Here is a 14,225-nt window from a genome sequence, read left to right as displayed (position 1 = left end):
TAGGTACCTGGCTGGGGTCTTATGACCCCTCCCACCCCCAGTGCTCATTCCTGCCCATGGCAGGGGGTCAGACTAGATGATCTGTCTAGGTCCCTTCCCACTCATTGATTCTATGATTCTATGAAATAACTGGGGAACATGAGAGAGAAATAAGGACAAGTGAATGGTAGAGAGAAGGTAAAGCCTATCTGCCTTTTCTCAATATTCAAGAAAAAGGGGGCATACAATGAAACCAACAGGCAACAAATGTAAAGTTAATGAAAGAAACACATCTGTTTTTCATTGCTTTTTATACAATGCTGAATTTGCTCATGGAACTCACTGTCATTAGATATTATTGAGATCTAAAACTTAGTAAAATATAAAAATAGTAAGCTATGTTTATGGATAATGAGACCACCTGTACTTATATTAGTCAGTATTTAAAAATCAGTGAAAGATATAACCTTCACATTTCACAACCAGTAATCAATGGAGGTTAGAAAGCAGCTTCCTTTTTGGGCAGTTTTCCCTAACTGTACACTATGTGGTTTTGTGGACCTTCTTCGTAAGTACCTGGTACTTACTAGTCAGTGTCAGAGACAGGTGATATCAGACCATTAATTTCTTGCTATATTGTTACTCCTATGTACCTATATGTGTTGCCATAGCCCTATGACTTAGAGTAACAATCCCCTGAGTACCGTCACAAATGCTCCATATAAATTTATCGGGGGGTCATAAATTCAGGTTTCCAAGGAAGCAGCTTGGAAGCTAATATTTCTGGTCATTCAGCATTTCCCTACTCCCTGTGACAACACAATGTCACTGAAGTAACAGATTTTTATTTAAAACAAATAACCTGTGTTGGGGAGGAGAGTGACTCCAAGCAGGACTTGGTGACCTGTGATGTCGAGAGGTTGCAAATGAAGCTGTGCGTTGAAAAGCTGAATCTCTTTGAGTGGGAGAATGTGAATAATTTACAAGTTCATCAGCGTCAAGAGATGATGAATCATGTTCAGATGTGTTCTGTTCATCTGGCTCCCTGATAACCTGTGGAACAAGGAAATATCACTCTTCAGTTAGCATTCAAGCTGCAGCAGGGAGGGGGACTGCAGCAGAGAAGAAGGAAGGAGAAAGTGAAGAGGATGCGATATCAGGCTCAGGTCAAAAACTCAGAATGGCCAGTGTAGAAAAGACCTACAGTCAAACTACAGACCTATGCAAGCAAATGGAGCCTCACTGGAAGTTTGGACCAAAGAAGCTCTTAACAAAAGTAATCCATAATTAATAGCAACAAGCAGATTCCATCATGCTGCTGAATTATTCCATTATTCCACCATTATTCACTGACAAATGTTAGTAAAATTCATTATTTTCCTTCTTTCTATTACTCATAAACAAGCTTACTAGTAAAAATGTAGTACCCTGTGGAAGGGAAAAGCAAGACGGTTCTATAATAGTGTTCTAAATACTGTTTTAGAATAATGCCTCTACTTTTGGAACATGCAGTCAATTTAACCTTAAGACTAATAAACTTTTTCCCCTTTTCAGGTGGCCTTAGATTTTGACATATTTGTAGGACAGTACTTCACACAGGAGAACCTTGCAATTATTTGCTTTACCTGTGGATGCCTCTGGACATAATGAAAGAACCTGAAGTCTTTTCTCAACTTTGTGACTTTCATTAGCACTAAATGCTATTTAAATATTTTAAAGTCAATTTAGCACTTTTGAAAGGCAGTAGACAGAAGGCACTGGAAATGGCCTTTGAGTGTTCCAAAACTGGAATGCAAGCCCACATTATCTCATCAGGTGCCTCACCCCAACTCCGTAAAAACTGCCTACATGTGAGGAGTTCAGTCTCTATGCTTATTTATTTTTGATCTTTCTGATACAGCTGAGGCCTGGTGACTGAGCAGTTAAGGTATCCTACTAAGGTCCTAGCTAACACCCTAGGTTGTTAAGGAACTTTCTCCAGACTCATGCTGAAGGCTGCTCCCATTGACCTACCTGTAAATAAATGGGTATACCTGGTAATTCAGGAAGGGGCATCAAAGATAACTGGATGTGATGCTAGCTAAATGACTAGCATCTCTTGTTTGTTGTTTGAGGTCAACAGCATACCTCAACCACGCTAACCCAGTGAGCCACCTACGCTCAGTCCAACCTTTGACCTGCTAAAACTGCTGAGGAGAATAACCCCAATGTCCAGACTAGGATAACTAACTACTTTTAAAAGGGTATTTCCCAAACTGTTAATTACTAGTGACTTTCTGTTCACCTGAGATTCATATCGATCACTTAGTGTGGGTATGTCTACGTAATTTCCACACCGAGAAGCACACCCCAACAATCCACTCCTTGGTACACATCATGCCCAGAAATCAGGCACTGAAGCCATCTGGAAGGCACCCCACACTGCCATTATTAAGATTTCTGTCTTCAGGCTGTTTAAGGATGGCAATATGGGGGCACCCTCACAGACGTTTCACTGCCTCATTGCTAGGTTTGGAACAGACAGGGTAGAAGCAAATGGGCAAGTTGTGTTAGAGTAGCTTGTCACATTTAGCTTTAGTTGCACCTGCTTCAGTGGTAAATTATAGTATTATTTGAACTTTTCTTTTATATTCAGCCTTATTTAACCATTGCTTAAGTTTTTGTATAGCCTCATTTTTATTTGAACTTTTCTTTTTTCATTTTGCTTGTGTCTACATTATCAGCTAGCCTTGAGTTTGCTTTCACAGGCAGCTTATGTTCCAGCACTAGCAACACAGGCATGTGAAATGTAGGCCTTGTTACTAGCTCAAATTAACTGAACTTGGCACAAACCGACTAAATCAGAGGGATGGTATGATTGGGTATGTTAATGAAAGGTGATAAGAGGGGACCAATTGGACAGTGCCCAATTGCAGAGCCCTTGGAATTTCTGGAGTTGATGGTCAGACCAAATTAGGAGTCTGGGGCATGTGCAAATTAAGACACTAGTAAAAGACCAAACTAAGATGTGTGCATGTGATGGGTTTGTTGAAACAAAGGAATATGCTGACAGGATAAAAACCATGAACAGTATGATGATCACAGGGAAACCAATTAACGGTACCCAGAAATTAAGAGTAACCAGAGGAGTAAAGAAAAAGCATAAAATGGGGGCAACAAGGAAGTTGAGTATATAACATCATCCAACAACATCTGGATTAAAAAACAGCCATTACCCACAGATGACAATCTTCTACTTTCAGAAACTGATTGGTCACCTTTTCTGTCAAATAGAGTAACATCTGGGAATGGGTGAGACAATTGGACTAAGTATTTTTCTATCTTTCTATGTAGAAGTTATTAAGATAACATTTAATGTATTAATAAAAGTTAGATTTTAGTTAAGTTAAATAGTGTGAGGCATATTCCATGTTAAATACTGGATTGATTATACTTTGGTGAACCTTTAGTGCCTAGGGTGCATATCAGTTGTGCTTCATAGCAGTGCCTGCAGAGAGCAACAGAAGCAGTACAGACATAGCCTGTATGGATAAAAATGGCCCTATGTTCCATCACTAAAACTGTTTTATTTTGGCTATGACTTCTATGTGAGGTTTTTTATGGCCCTAACAGATGTCTGACTGTAACACATTTAGATATACCTGAGCTACTTTTAATCCAGATTTCTTAGGGACTAGCTACAGTGTAGCTGCATGAGCACAGGCTACAGAGGTAAGTGTGCTCAGGACCATGGGTTTGCACTTGGGCAGCTATTCCACACAGAAGTACTTGGTATTCTGGTTTCAACAGAATAAGAATAACATTTAAAGCTGACTCACCTAGGTCTACGTGTGCTATTGTAACATCTAACTGCAATGCGGACGTGGGTCTTTGCCACTTCGTTCAGTCTTCTTGTCAGCTGGACTTTACCAATGCATTTACCAATGTTGGCCCAGTAGATGTCCAGGCCACGGATTTCCTCTTAAATTAATTTTAACCATTTGTACTGGAAAATAAGGGATTTTTCCAGGAAATGTGAGCCATTAACTTTTGAGATTTCTTCTATATATTTATGAAGTATTTTCATTTTCCCATAGCCAGAGCATGAATTTTCTCCTAATTTCCCATAACAAAAAATCAGCTTTACTCCCTTTACTCCCTTCACTTGAATTCGCCTATTGAAATATGCAGATTAAACTGTTAAGAGATCTCATTTTACCCTTGTTATTTTTTAAATTACCTTAACTGAGGTATTTGATGCTTCAAAGTTATCAAAAGATAATGCTAAAAGAAAAAAAAGACATTTCAGTGAGTGATTATTAACAGTTCATCTTGTCATAGCTTATTTTACTGTAATCTATGTATTAACAAATTATGAAAGGAATCACACCAACACGGTTCTTGCAGGGTATCATCTTTGCCACTTACAGTTTCTTCTCTTATATAACAGCCAAAAGAATTGTAACAGCTGACCTAGTTTCTCTATACCTCCCATGGCAGAAGTAATACATAATGAATACTTTGAGGTTATTGCAGATGACAAACAAAGTGCTAAATACTGGGCACATCTACACATGCACTTTAATGCATAGTAGACTATTTTACTGTGCATTAAAGTGTCACATAAAAACGTGACATTATGCTGCTATGCAGTAAAATAGTCTACTGTGCATTAAGTGTCATGAAAAAAGCATGCAAACACAGCCTCAATTGGCACCATTGCTCTTTACAGAGCATGGTGTATGTGCCAATGAGTTCTTTGATGGCTGCTGTGTCCAATGCACAAGTGACAGTCCCATCCACAGGTAGGGCACACTCATGCATTACCAATGTTCTGAATCCGAGCAGCAGATTCTTTCCTCCTCTGATGCCGGTCATCACAAAACTTGACCCAGTCTGCCTCACAGTGCTTTGCTCCATCTGCAAGCTGACTCCACCAACCAGAGCGGCATTCTGCACTCCTTTCCCAATCATTTACAGAGATTCCAAAGGATGTTAAGTCATCTATGCAAGCATTTCAAAATCTATGCAGCGGTCTGGCTCTCTTACTAAACTCTTTCTGAGCTTCAGAGTACAGCACATTCATCGGGATACTGTGATCCAGTATTCACTTGACATGGCCAAGCCACCTGAATCTTTACTTACTAATCAATGTGCCCATGAATGACATACCAACACAATTGAACACTTCCACATTTATCACCCTTGTCTTGCCATCTTATTCAAAGAATTTTACACCGGCATCTGATATGAAAGCTGTTTAGTCTTTTGACGTGTCTGGTGTAGGTTATCCATGTTTCTGAGTCATATAGAAGAGTGGAGAAAACACATCTCATAAATATCGATTTTCACTTTAGTTGACAGTTTGTTATTGTTCCAGGCTCTGTCTTGCAAAATACCAAAGTTCCTGGCTGCTTTACAGATTCTACTAGTGAGCTCAGCATCAAGATCTACATTGCTGGTAACAGTAGAGCCAAGGTAGAAAAATTGATCAACAACATCAGGACGAGTTCATCTGTAATATCTGAAACTGGTTCTGATAAGCCTTGGTGCATGATAAGAATCTTCTTCAAGCTTATTGCTAGCCCAAAGATTTTTCATGAGTCACAGAACTCGGTAATGAAATGTTGTAGGGCATCAACACTGTGAGCCACAAGGGATGCATTACCTGCAAACAGGTCCCTTACGATGATCTCCTTTACTTTCATCTTAGCTCTGAACCTTGCAGTATTAAAAAGTCCTCCATGATGTCAAGTACTAAGATAGACAACCTCTTGAACATCATGGAATGTGTGTTGAAGGAGGAAAGAGAAGTAAATGTTAAACAAATGTGAAAGTCAGTAGACAGCCCTCCTTCATTGCACTGTTGATGCTGAATGAGTCAAACTCTTGCTTTTCATACATTACAGGTGCCTTCATGCCATTGTGAAAGCATTTCACAAGCTTCAGCAAAATTGGTGGGCAACTAAGGCTCTTCAGAACAGTGTAAAGCCCTGACAGACTAACTGTGTCAGAGGCTTTTGTTAAATCTATAAATGGAATGGAATACGCTTCTCTATGCTTTTCTTTCAGTTTTCCCGAAGTTTTCCCACATTAATTTAGTACCTCACACTGGAAGTACTAAATTTAATGCGCATTAGAAAAGGTGCATTTATGCACATGTAGACGTGCCCACTGTGGCCCAGGTTTACTCCTTAAGCAATATCTAGTTGGCGTAAAGAAGGGGGCAGGGTACTGGCAAAATGAGAGAGTTAGGATTATGACTCAGACTGTATTCTCTTTGGGCCTCTCTAGACATTCAGGTAAAGATGTGATAGGATCTGATGTGCAATCCACACAATTGCGCTTCCTGTCATGCTACATGTACAAATTAAAGCTGGATACAAATCAGCTATAAAGTTAATGCACATATTCCAGGTCTAACTTTATAACTGGATGAACCTTTTATAGACTTTTTTATGGCACAGTAGTTATTTTGCATGGACAGCCAATCTAAAATAATTGCGCAATTAAGACTTTGGTTCAGTAAGAACTGGAGCTTGCATGTTGTTGAGCAGTTTGACTCCAATAACACACTTACGTCCTGACTTAACTTCGAATGCTTTGGAGTGTCACCCTTTGGGGCTATTATGCCCTTTCTAACTGTATTTCTGGATGAGTGCCAGCATGTCAGCATCTGGTAGGGCCATGTACCCAACCTTCTCCTGGTTCTTCAGGGCAAACACAAGAGGGAACTATAAACTTAGTTTTATTATCAGTTTCAACAGATTTGTCTGTGACTATATTAAAGGCAAATGTCGAATAAGAAGGTGGCACTTGAGAACAAAAGGGCACTATTATCATTGACTGGGAAAGTTTTCCCTTTCATTGTATGGCTTCATTACAGTTCAACATGCTTATCATAATATGAATTCTATATTATATTATTATTATATATTAATATATTAATCATAGGATGAGGATAAGAACAAATGGAGTATGAAAATTGATTCTACCATCATGGTAACACAGGGCCTGTTCCAAACCCCACTGAAGGCAACAAAATTCAGAAGAAGCTGTCAGGGAAGACATTTCTTGATAGCAGTAGCACATAATAATGGATATTATACTGCGCAGTGAACAACAAAGAAACATTTGAAAGACCCACTTTTCTTTGAAGTATTGTATTGTACAATAGAAAAGCAATCACTTCCTCCACTAAACAACTGTATAGTTTCGATATGTGCTACAAGAGTTGCCATGTTCTTCTACCTAGAGATACTCATCGTTCAATAGTGAGCAAACAGTTTCTATATATTGGCCCAGACTCTGCCACCATCATTCATGCTGACTAGTGCTTTATTCTGTGCACAGTCCCTCTGAAATGGAAATGGCAGATGCTGGACTATGGTTTGTAAAAGCTGTAGAACTGCTTGGGATAATTTGTGTTATTATTCCTGTTGTTAGCATTATCTTATTTTTAACAACAAATTTTAAATACCTTGTTTCAACTGAAATTCGAGAGAATCCCTTAATGGTCTCATATTTTGTTTCACATTTCGATGAGGTAGCTCTGGGGAATTTTTTTCACCAAATGGGTTATTACTGTCTACCTGGAAATGAAAAAAATAATATGAAAATTAATTTCTTATTCTATGAAAACTAGGTCTGAACATAAACATGACATTGGCAATCTCCAAAGAAAAGAAAATAAACCCTTTTTCTTTTATTCTTTTTCTTTACCTCCATCAGTCTGCCTCTCTCTCTCCCACAAAAACAAAATATATAAAAGAGGGAAAGTAATAAACACTGTACAATACAGACCTTTTAAAAAATAATCTAAAATATTTTTCACTTTGTCTCTTCTATCTAATTAAAAACCAACGGCATTCTAAACCATCAAAAACTTCTGGATAAAAGTGGCAACAAAAATTTAATACAAGTTCTAGGAATATAGTCTAGTACTTCACATTTGGGTCTGGGTTTTTGTGTTCAGTCTTATGCACTAACATTCAAATATTTCCAGCAATAATCATTCTAAAATCAGACCTCTTCCTTCTACCTACAGCTGCATATGTTAAAAAAATAGTGGTCATGTTTGTAATTGTTCCTCAGAGAAATGTTAACAACAAACTAGAGGACTGCTGAAATGACTCATTACTTTCTGGCTTTATAAATCAATTTATTGCACAAATATAGAAGAAAAGGAAGAAAAAGAAACAACATGACTGTTTGATATCATCAGGTTGAGACAGAGGAGGCTCTCCACCCAGAAAACAAAATCCACATTTATCCAAGCTGTGAGGCAAAAGACAAAGGGAGCCTGAAGTTCTTACCATGGTGCAGGTGTACAAATGAAGACCCTATCAACTTTCTAAAGGGACTATTTGATCTCTTGCTTAATGCAGTACTAGAAGCAGACATAAGGGGGACAAACATTCCACATTCCAAAAACTACTTCCTCCAGGCAAGGATGATGATTGTCTTTCCATTGCCTGTCTGAAAAGTAAAAACCCTTTGTGCTCTGTTCCTGAAAGCTTGAATGGATCATGTTCTGGGTACACTGAGACCAGTAGAGCAGACTCAAACCCAGAATCTTGATAGCTTTGATCAAGGGTCAGTCACCTTGTGCATCGTGAAGACTAAAAGTGAAGACTTTATAAGGGTTTTAAGTGAGAAGCTATCCTGGGCCATTTGTGTTAATGCCTGCTGCATAGCACTACTAATCCCATTAATTCCAAAGGCAATACAATTGCTCTTAAATACTGTTAGACGTCATCACACAGCAGTAACCAGAGAAGGGGAAGAATTCAGTCACAGGTAGGGAGCGCCTTGAATTTACTGGTAAAGTTTTAAAAGGGGTCAAAATATTCCCTCCCAGCACTTAAATTCCAGGAAATCCAGATCCTGTCATGAGAGATGCCTGTGCCTGACAAAATAAGAACAAAATGTGAGTTCAAGAGTTTTAAGGGGAATATGAATCTTAGGTCACTAGTTCAGGTAATGCACCGAATGCTACCAAAGGCTATTGTAACACATTACACTTGGCATGTGCTAACTGCACTTACGATGCTAGCATCCAAGCATTCAAGCAATGAAGTGTGTGCTAAGTGCCATCATAACACACTAAAGCTAGTTTTTTTTCTAGTGGAAGGTATCTCTAGAATCTATTATCTAACATATGTTGAGCTAATGTTGGACTACTGCACAGAGATATTACTATCAGGGAACTGCAGTGTCTGGGGGAGAGCCCAAAAAAACTATTTGTCAAGCTCCCAGCCTTCGTACCACACCAGAGCCTTTAACTAGTAAGACTATGGTGCAGTGGGGGGAACTCAAAAAGCAGTCTGTCAGGCTCCCAGCCTCCTTACTGCACTCAAACCTTTAACAGGCTCCTGTAGGAACTGGCTCCCAGCCCCTGTACCACACCAGAGCCTTGAACTGGCTCAAGTGCAATCCTGCAGCTGAGACTGAAAATTAGCCAGTTCAAGGCTCCACTATAGTACAATGACCTTAGCTAGTATTAAAGCTTTCTACATTCTAAATAGTAACGTGTACCAATGCCTTTAGTGCTTTCAGGCAATTCTTCATCTTAAGAAGAAATTCTGAAGATGCAGAGAAAGCACTCATGTCTGACAAAGCTTTTGAGAAAACACTGAAAAGACTCATCTCACACAGATCAGGCCTGAAAGGTGAGAAGAGAAGCGCTTGTCTTCAGTCAGTGTCCAAACTACTCACAGCCTACCCTTTGAGCTTTGTAACTAAAACATTGTTTCATGAAGGGAGCAATGAAATCAATAAAATATATCTCTGCTCATGTAATGCTTCTCTGTGAGTCACAATAACTATTTCCCTTGAAGATAGTCTTGTAGTTAATCGAACATCATTGCAACTTCATTCTAAAGAAACTTTGAGTTATTATATTAACCACCTAATCAGTCGTCATTATTAAAAGGAACAAGAACTGGAGATTAACTAATAAATTCTCATTGCAGATAAGAATTTTAGAGCCTCATGAATAGATTCGCCCCTTGATTCCCAATTACTGTTTGAGGAACAATGGTTGTTTGATGAGTAGCAATAAGTGATAACCCGAAAAATTAGCATGGTATCTAACTGATTGTTCCTGTAGCCCATGAAGACCAAGTCTCCATCCATTTTCCCTCTGATGATTACCTCAAGCAATATTTTCTGTTAGTTTTTCCTTGACTATATTGAAGTTTAACCCCAGGTGTGGGCATTATCTGTCTCTAACTAAGCATCTGCTTATTCACCTCCTTCTTTAACATGTCTAGCAACAAGGTGTCATATCATTCGATAGTAAATCTCCAATAGGACTTGTATCGTTGCTGAAAGATATGGTCGATGTGTCACTGAGGACAATGATTCTGACATATAGACCATACTGCCATAAAGGAGATAGTGAGCGTCAGACTTGATATTTCAGTTTTCCTTAAAATGAATTTAAAACAGTTGCAAAAATTTCCAAAGATTCTGCTTTTATCATCACGCAGTGAGATCAATAAAATATAACCCTCTTCATGTAATGCAACAAGGTTTAAACATTTATAACAATGTTTTAAAATAAAGAAGGACCAGTAAGTGATGAAAACTGTACATAGATAAATCAGTGGATTAAAACTGGGAAGGAAATACTGAGTTCTAATTCAGGCTTCTCTACAGTGTTTATCATCTTATGATTATTGATAAATAACATTAATATTTCTTCTTTTCTGTATTATATGTGTGCATGTGTGTGTATTATACACACAGAGCTCTCAGAGGACACTATGGGCGTCTTTACACATGCTCCAGAGGTTGGGGGCCGCTTTAATTAAAGCAGCTCTGAGAGCCACTCTAAAGCACGCACAGCATTTTGTGTATTCAGCATCCCATGCTTCAAAATGATGGCAGGGGTGATTTAACTAAAGCTCATCAAACAAGCTTTAGTCAAGGTACCTCTGCCACCATTTTGAAGTGAGGGGATGCTGAATATGTGAGATGTGGTGGCTGCTGAACCGTGCCAATTAGCATGTTCTAAAAGACTCAATTAATCGAGTCTGCTCTGATGCACTGTAATTATAGCACATCAGAGCAGTGTCCCCACACATCTACAGACATCCTATGGTACTAACCATTTAATTACCGAGTTAGTAGTAACTAGTAACTTAAGTAATTAAATACATTCTTATGATATCTTATGATGTGCTTTGAGAGCTTCACATGAAAAGTTCTTGGAAATCTCTTGGAAGCACTTGCATTGGATTCAGTGGCCATTGGATTAGGTTTTACAAGCCATAAAGGGGAAACACAGGGATGGCTAACTGTTGTCACATCATCAGCCCATTAGTCCAGTATCTTGTCTGAGCATAACCAATCACAGAGGCTTCAGAGGAAGGTACAAATCCTATATAATTAAAAATGGTAAAGTAACCTACTCCTGAGGACAATTTCTTCCTAACCCCAGTCAGGCTGTGGATAGCTTATACCCACAAGTGATCTCTTCTATTTTTCATCCTATCTTAACGGAATTTGAAATTCTTCTTATTAATATCAATGTCTAATCTCTTTATGAATCCTGCAGCCAGGCTGGCTACAAGACCTGGTGAGGGCAATGAGCTTTTGTATGAGGAAGCATCCCTGTTTACCCTTCAAAATTTGCCACTGTTTAATTTGTTTGGGTCTTCTCTTATCTTAGTATTATAAGAAAGGGTAATGAGAGTAACTCATATTGCTATCAGCACAATCAAAAAAAATATTTGCTTGGTATGGAAATGTTAAGACTTACATGTCTAACTACAAATGGTGGCCTGACTTCAGGTCCTGCCTTGTATCCAGCAGACCCCAGGCTCAGCCTAGATAGCTGCAGCTGGTTTTCTCTGAAGAGCTTTGTAGTATTTGGAGAAGAGGAGTGAGACCTTAATGATCGTGTCAGTCTTTTACAGATCTTATCCTTTTTCTTAGTTGTCTTACATCGTGTAGATGAAATACTCCTCCGTGTGGGCGACACAGATGCAGATCTTTGTATCCTTGTTCTGCTTCTGCCCTATTAGATAAATTAATTGTTGCAAAATTATCAGAAAAGAAGCAGGTTGCAAACCAGAAGACAGTACGCTGAATAAAAGTGCAGGTTAACAGAAGCCCCATGGATGCTACTGAAGATAGAATTTGGATCTATTTAGCTGCAAATTAACACTAGGCACAGGTTCTCTAAAAGTGACCATTAGCCAGTAACAGAAAGAAGTGAGTAGAAATTTATGCATTTCTTTTTATATCAGTTTTATCTTTGATCCATAGGCTCCCATTCAGGGCTCACTCCTGCAAGATGCTGAAGGGTGCTCATCTTCCTTAACTGCTTCTGAATTTTAACAGTAGCTAAGAGCATATACATCTCTAAAAAGTACATTCAGGAGGACTGAGGACTATAGCTGAGATCCTAAGGTATTGGACTGACTGGGAGTTTGCTTGAGAAAAACTGTAATATAGTTTAGGACATAGTCCTAAGGAAGCACAACTCTGTATGTCAAAGGCTGCTTTCCTAACTTAAACAAAAATCCCCCTGACTAGAGTGAATGTTTATTCAGGAAGGACTGCAGATTCTGAATCCCAAAAGATGATGTCTTCATTATGCCTAACCATGCAGGTGAATATGACATGTCATGACAGATGGTCTCTTGGATAAAAGAGAACGTATTACAGCTCAATTCAAATAAAACTGAGGCTGCACTGCTAGGCTGCAGGAAGCAAGGAAATAGTGTGCAACCAATGGCAGGCAAGGTAAAGCACTCACAGGAAGACTCGATGAAGACCTATGGGCCATAAAACTTCTCCAAGCCAGAGATCACAATCAGTCCAAGTCTTGCCTCATCTAGAAGACAATGCAAGATCCATTTCTTTGCACTGGCTTTCTCCAGAAAGATCAACAATATACTCCTAGGCATTCACCCTAAGTAAATGAGACAACTTGTAACAGTGGATGAACTGAGGGAGGAATTAAAAGGTTTGACTTTGTAAGCAGAGTAATTTGTGGACCAGGAACCATTTTTATTGCTTCCAGGTTGGCTGATCTCAAATGGCGAGTTTTAAACTAGCATCGCCGGGGGAGGGGGCTGCAGGAAGATGAGGAGACACCACCCAAGCAAGACAGGTAACAAATGCTAGGAGTGCCCAGGTAAGAAACAGGGCTCCAAACAGTCTCCCAAATCAGGGGGTGGCACACGCAGCTAGGCAGGGCCTTAAATGCCTATATACCAATGCTCGTAGTATGGGGAATAAGCAGGAGGAACTTGCCCTCAGAATAGCCAGTTCAGACCCAGACATAATAGGGCTTACAGAAACGTGGTGGGATTCATCCCATGACTGGGCAGTTAGCAGTAGGGGCTATGGGCTTTACAGGCGGGATACAGAAGGAAGGAAAGGTGGGGGTGTGGCACTCTATGTCAAGGAGCAATACACATCCTGTGCCAGCAAATGGGGTCAAAGGGGCAAGCTGAAGTGCTCTGGGTCAAGATACAAGGGGGCCGTGGGGAGAGGGATCTAACGGTGCGGATCTACTACAGATCCCCCAACCAAGGCAAGGAGCTGGACAGAGAATTTTCGAGCCAGCTTGCAGAGGCACTTAAGGCAAGGGATGTAGTTGTCATGGGTGATTTAAATTACCCGGACATCTGCTGGGAGGAACAGTCAGCCAGGTCAGACCGTTCCAGGAGGTTCCTGGCCGAGATACAGGACCTCCACTTAATTCATGAGGTGCACAGTCCCACCAGAGAAAATGCCCTGTTGGACCAGGTCCTCGCCACAGGCGACAACCTAGTAAGGGGCCTCCAGGTCCTTGACCACTTGGGTGATACCGATCATCGCTTGCTGGAATTCACCATCCAGCGCAGGGTGTCAAGGGCCAGCAGCAAGGCGGCAGCCCTAGACTTCAAGAGGGCCAACTTCAATGAGTTGAGGAGATTAATGGGAGTGGTGCTGGTGTTCTCAAGGGCAGGGGAACTCAGTGCCCAAGATGAGTGGTCGTTCCTTAAAGAGATGATACTCAGGGCCCAAGGGGTGACCATCCTAACAAAAAGCAAGGGGGGCAGGAGTGTCCCCAAGGGTGTACGGAAATGCCTGATTGCCCAAAAGGCAGCATACACCCAGTGGAAGGGGGGTGCTATCTCCAAAGAGGAGTATACCTCCTCTGCTCGGGCCTGTTGGGGGGCTGTCAGGAAAGCTAAGGCAGACGTAGAGCTAGGACTTGCATCCAAAATCAAAGATAATAAAAAGTCCTTTTTCAAATATATAGG

At 40.1% G+C, this 14,225-nt stretch overlaps 1 protein-coding gene across 3 annotated transcripts in view; it reads right to left on the bottom strand.

Annotated features, from left to right (window-relative positions):
- The window catches only part of SPATA6L (spermatogenesis associated 6 like), a 53,966-nt gene that overhangs the window by 16,358 nt on the left and 23,383 nt on the right, over positions 1–14,225 (bottom strand). For all 3 annotated transcript variants that reach the window (XM_019555432.1, XM_019555431.1, XM_019555433.1), the window contains exons 7-10: positions 11,726–11,983; positions 7,439–7,550; positions 4,199–4,242; positions 842–1,032 (exon numbers count right to left, since the gene is read on the bottom strand). In XM_019555432.1, coding sequence (XP_019410977.1) covers positions 842–1,032; positions 4,199–4,242; positions 7,439–7,550; positions 11,726–11,983 — 605 coding nt within the window. The remainder of the gene's footprint in view (positions 1–841; positions 1,033–4,198; positions 4,243–7,438; positions 7,551–11,725; positions 11,984–14,225) is intronic.

This window comes from Crocodylus porosus, unplaced genomic scaffold (assembly GCF_001723895.1).
Source record: "Crocodylus porosus isolate Cpor-Errol unplaced genomic scaffold, CroPor_comp1, whole genome shotgun sequence".
Taxonomy (NCBI): Eukaryota; Metazoa; Chordata; order Crocodylia; family Crocodylidae; genus Crocodylus; species Crocodylus porosus.
The sequence above is the reverse complement of the archived record's forward strand: the minus strand, read 5'-3'. Positions and strand labels throughout refer to the sequence as shown.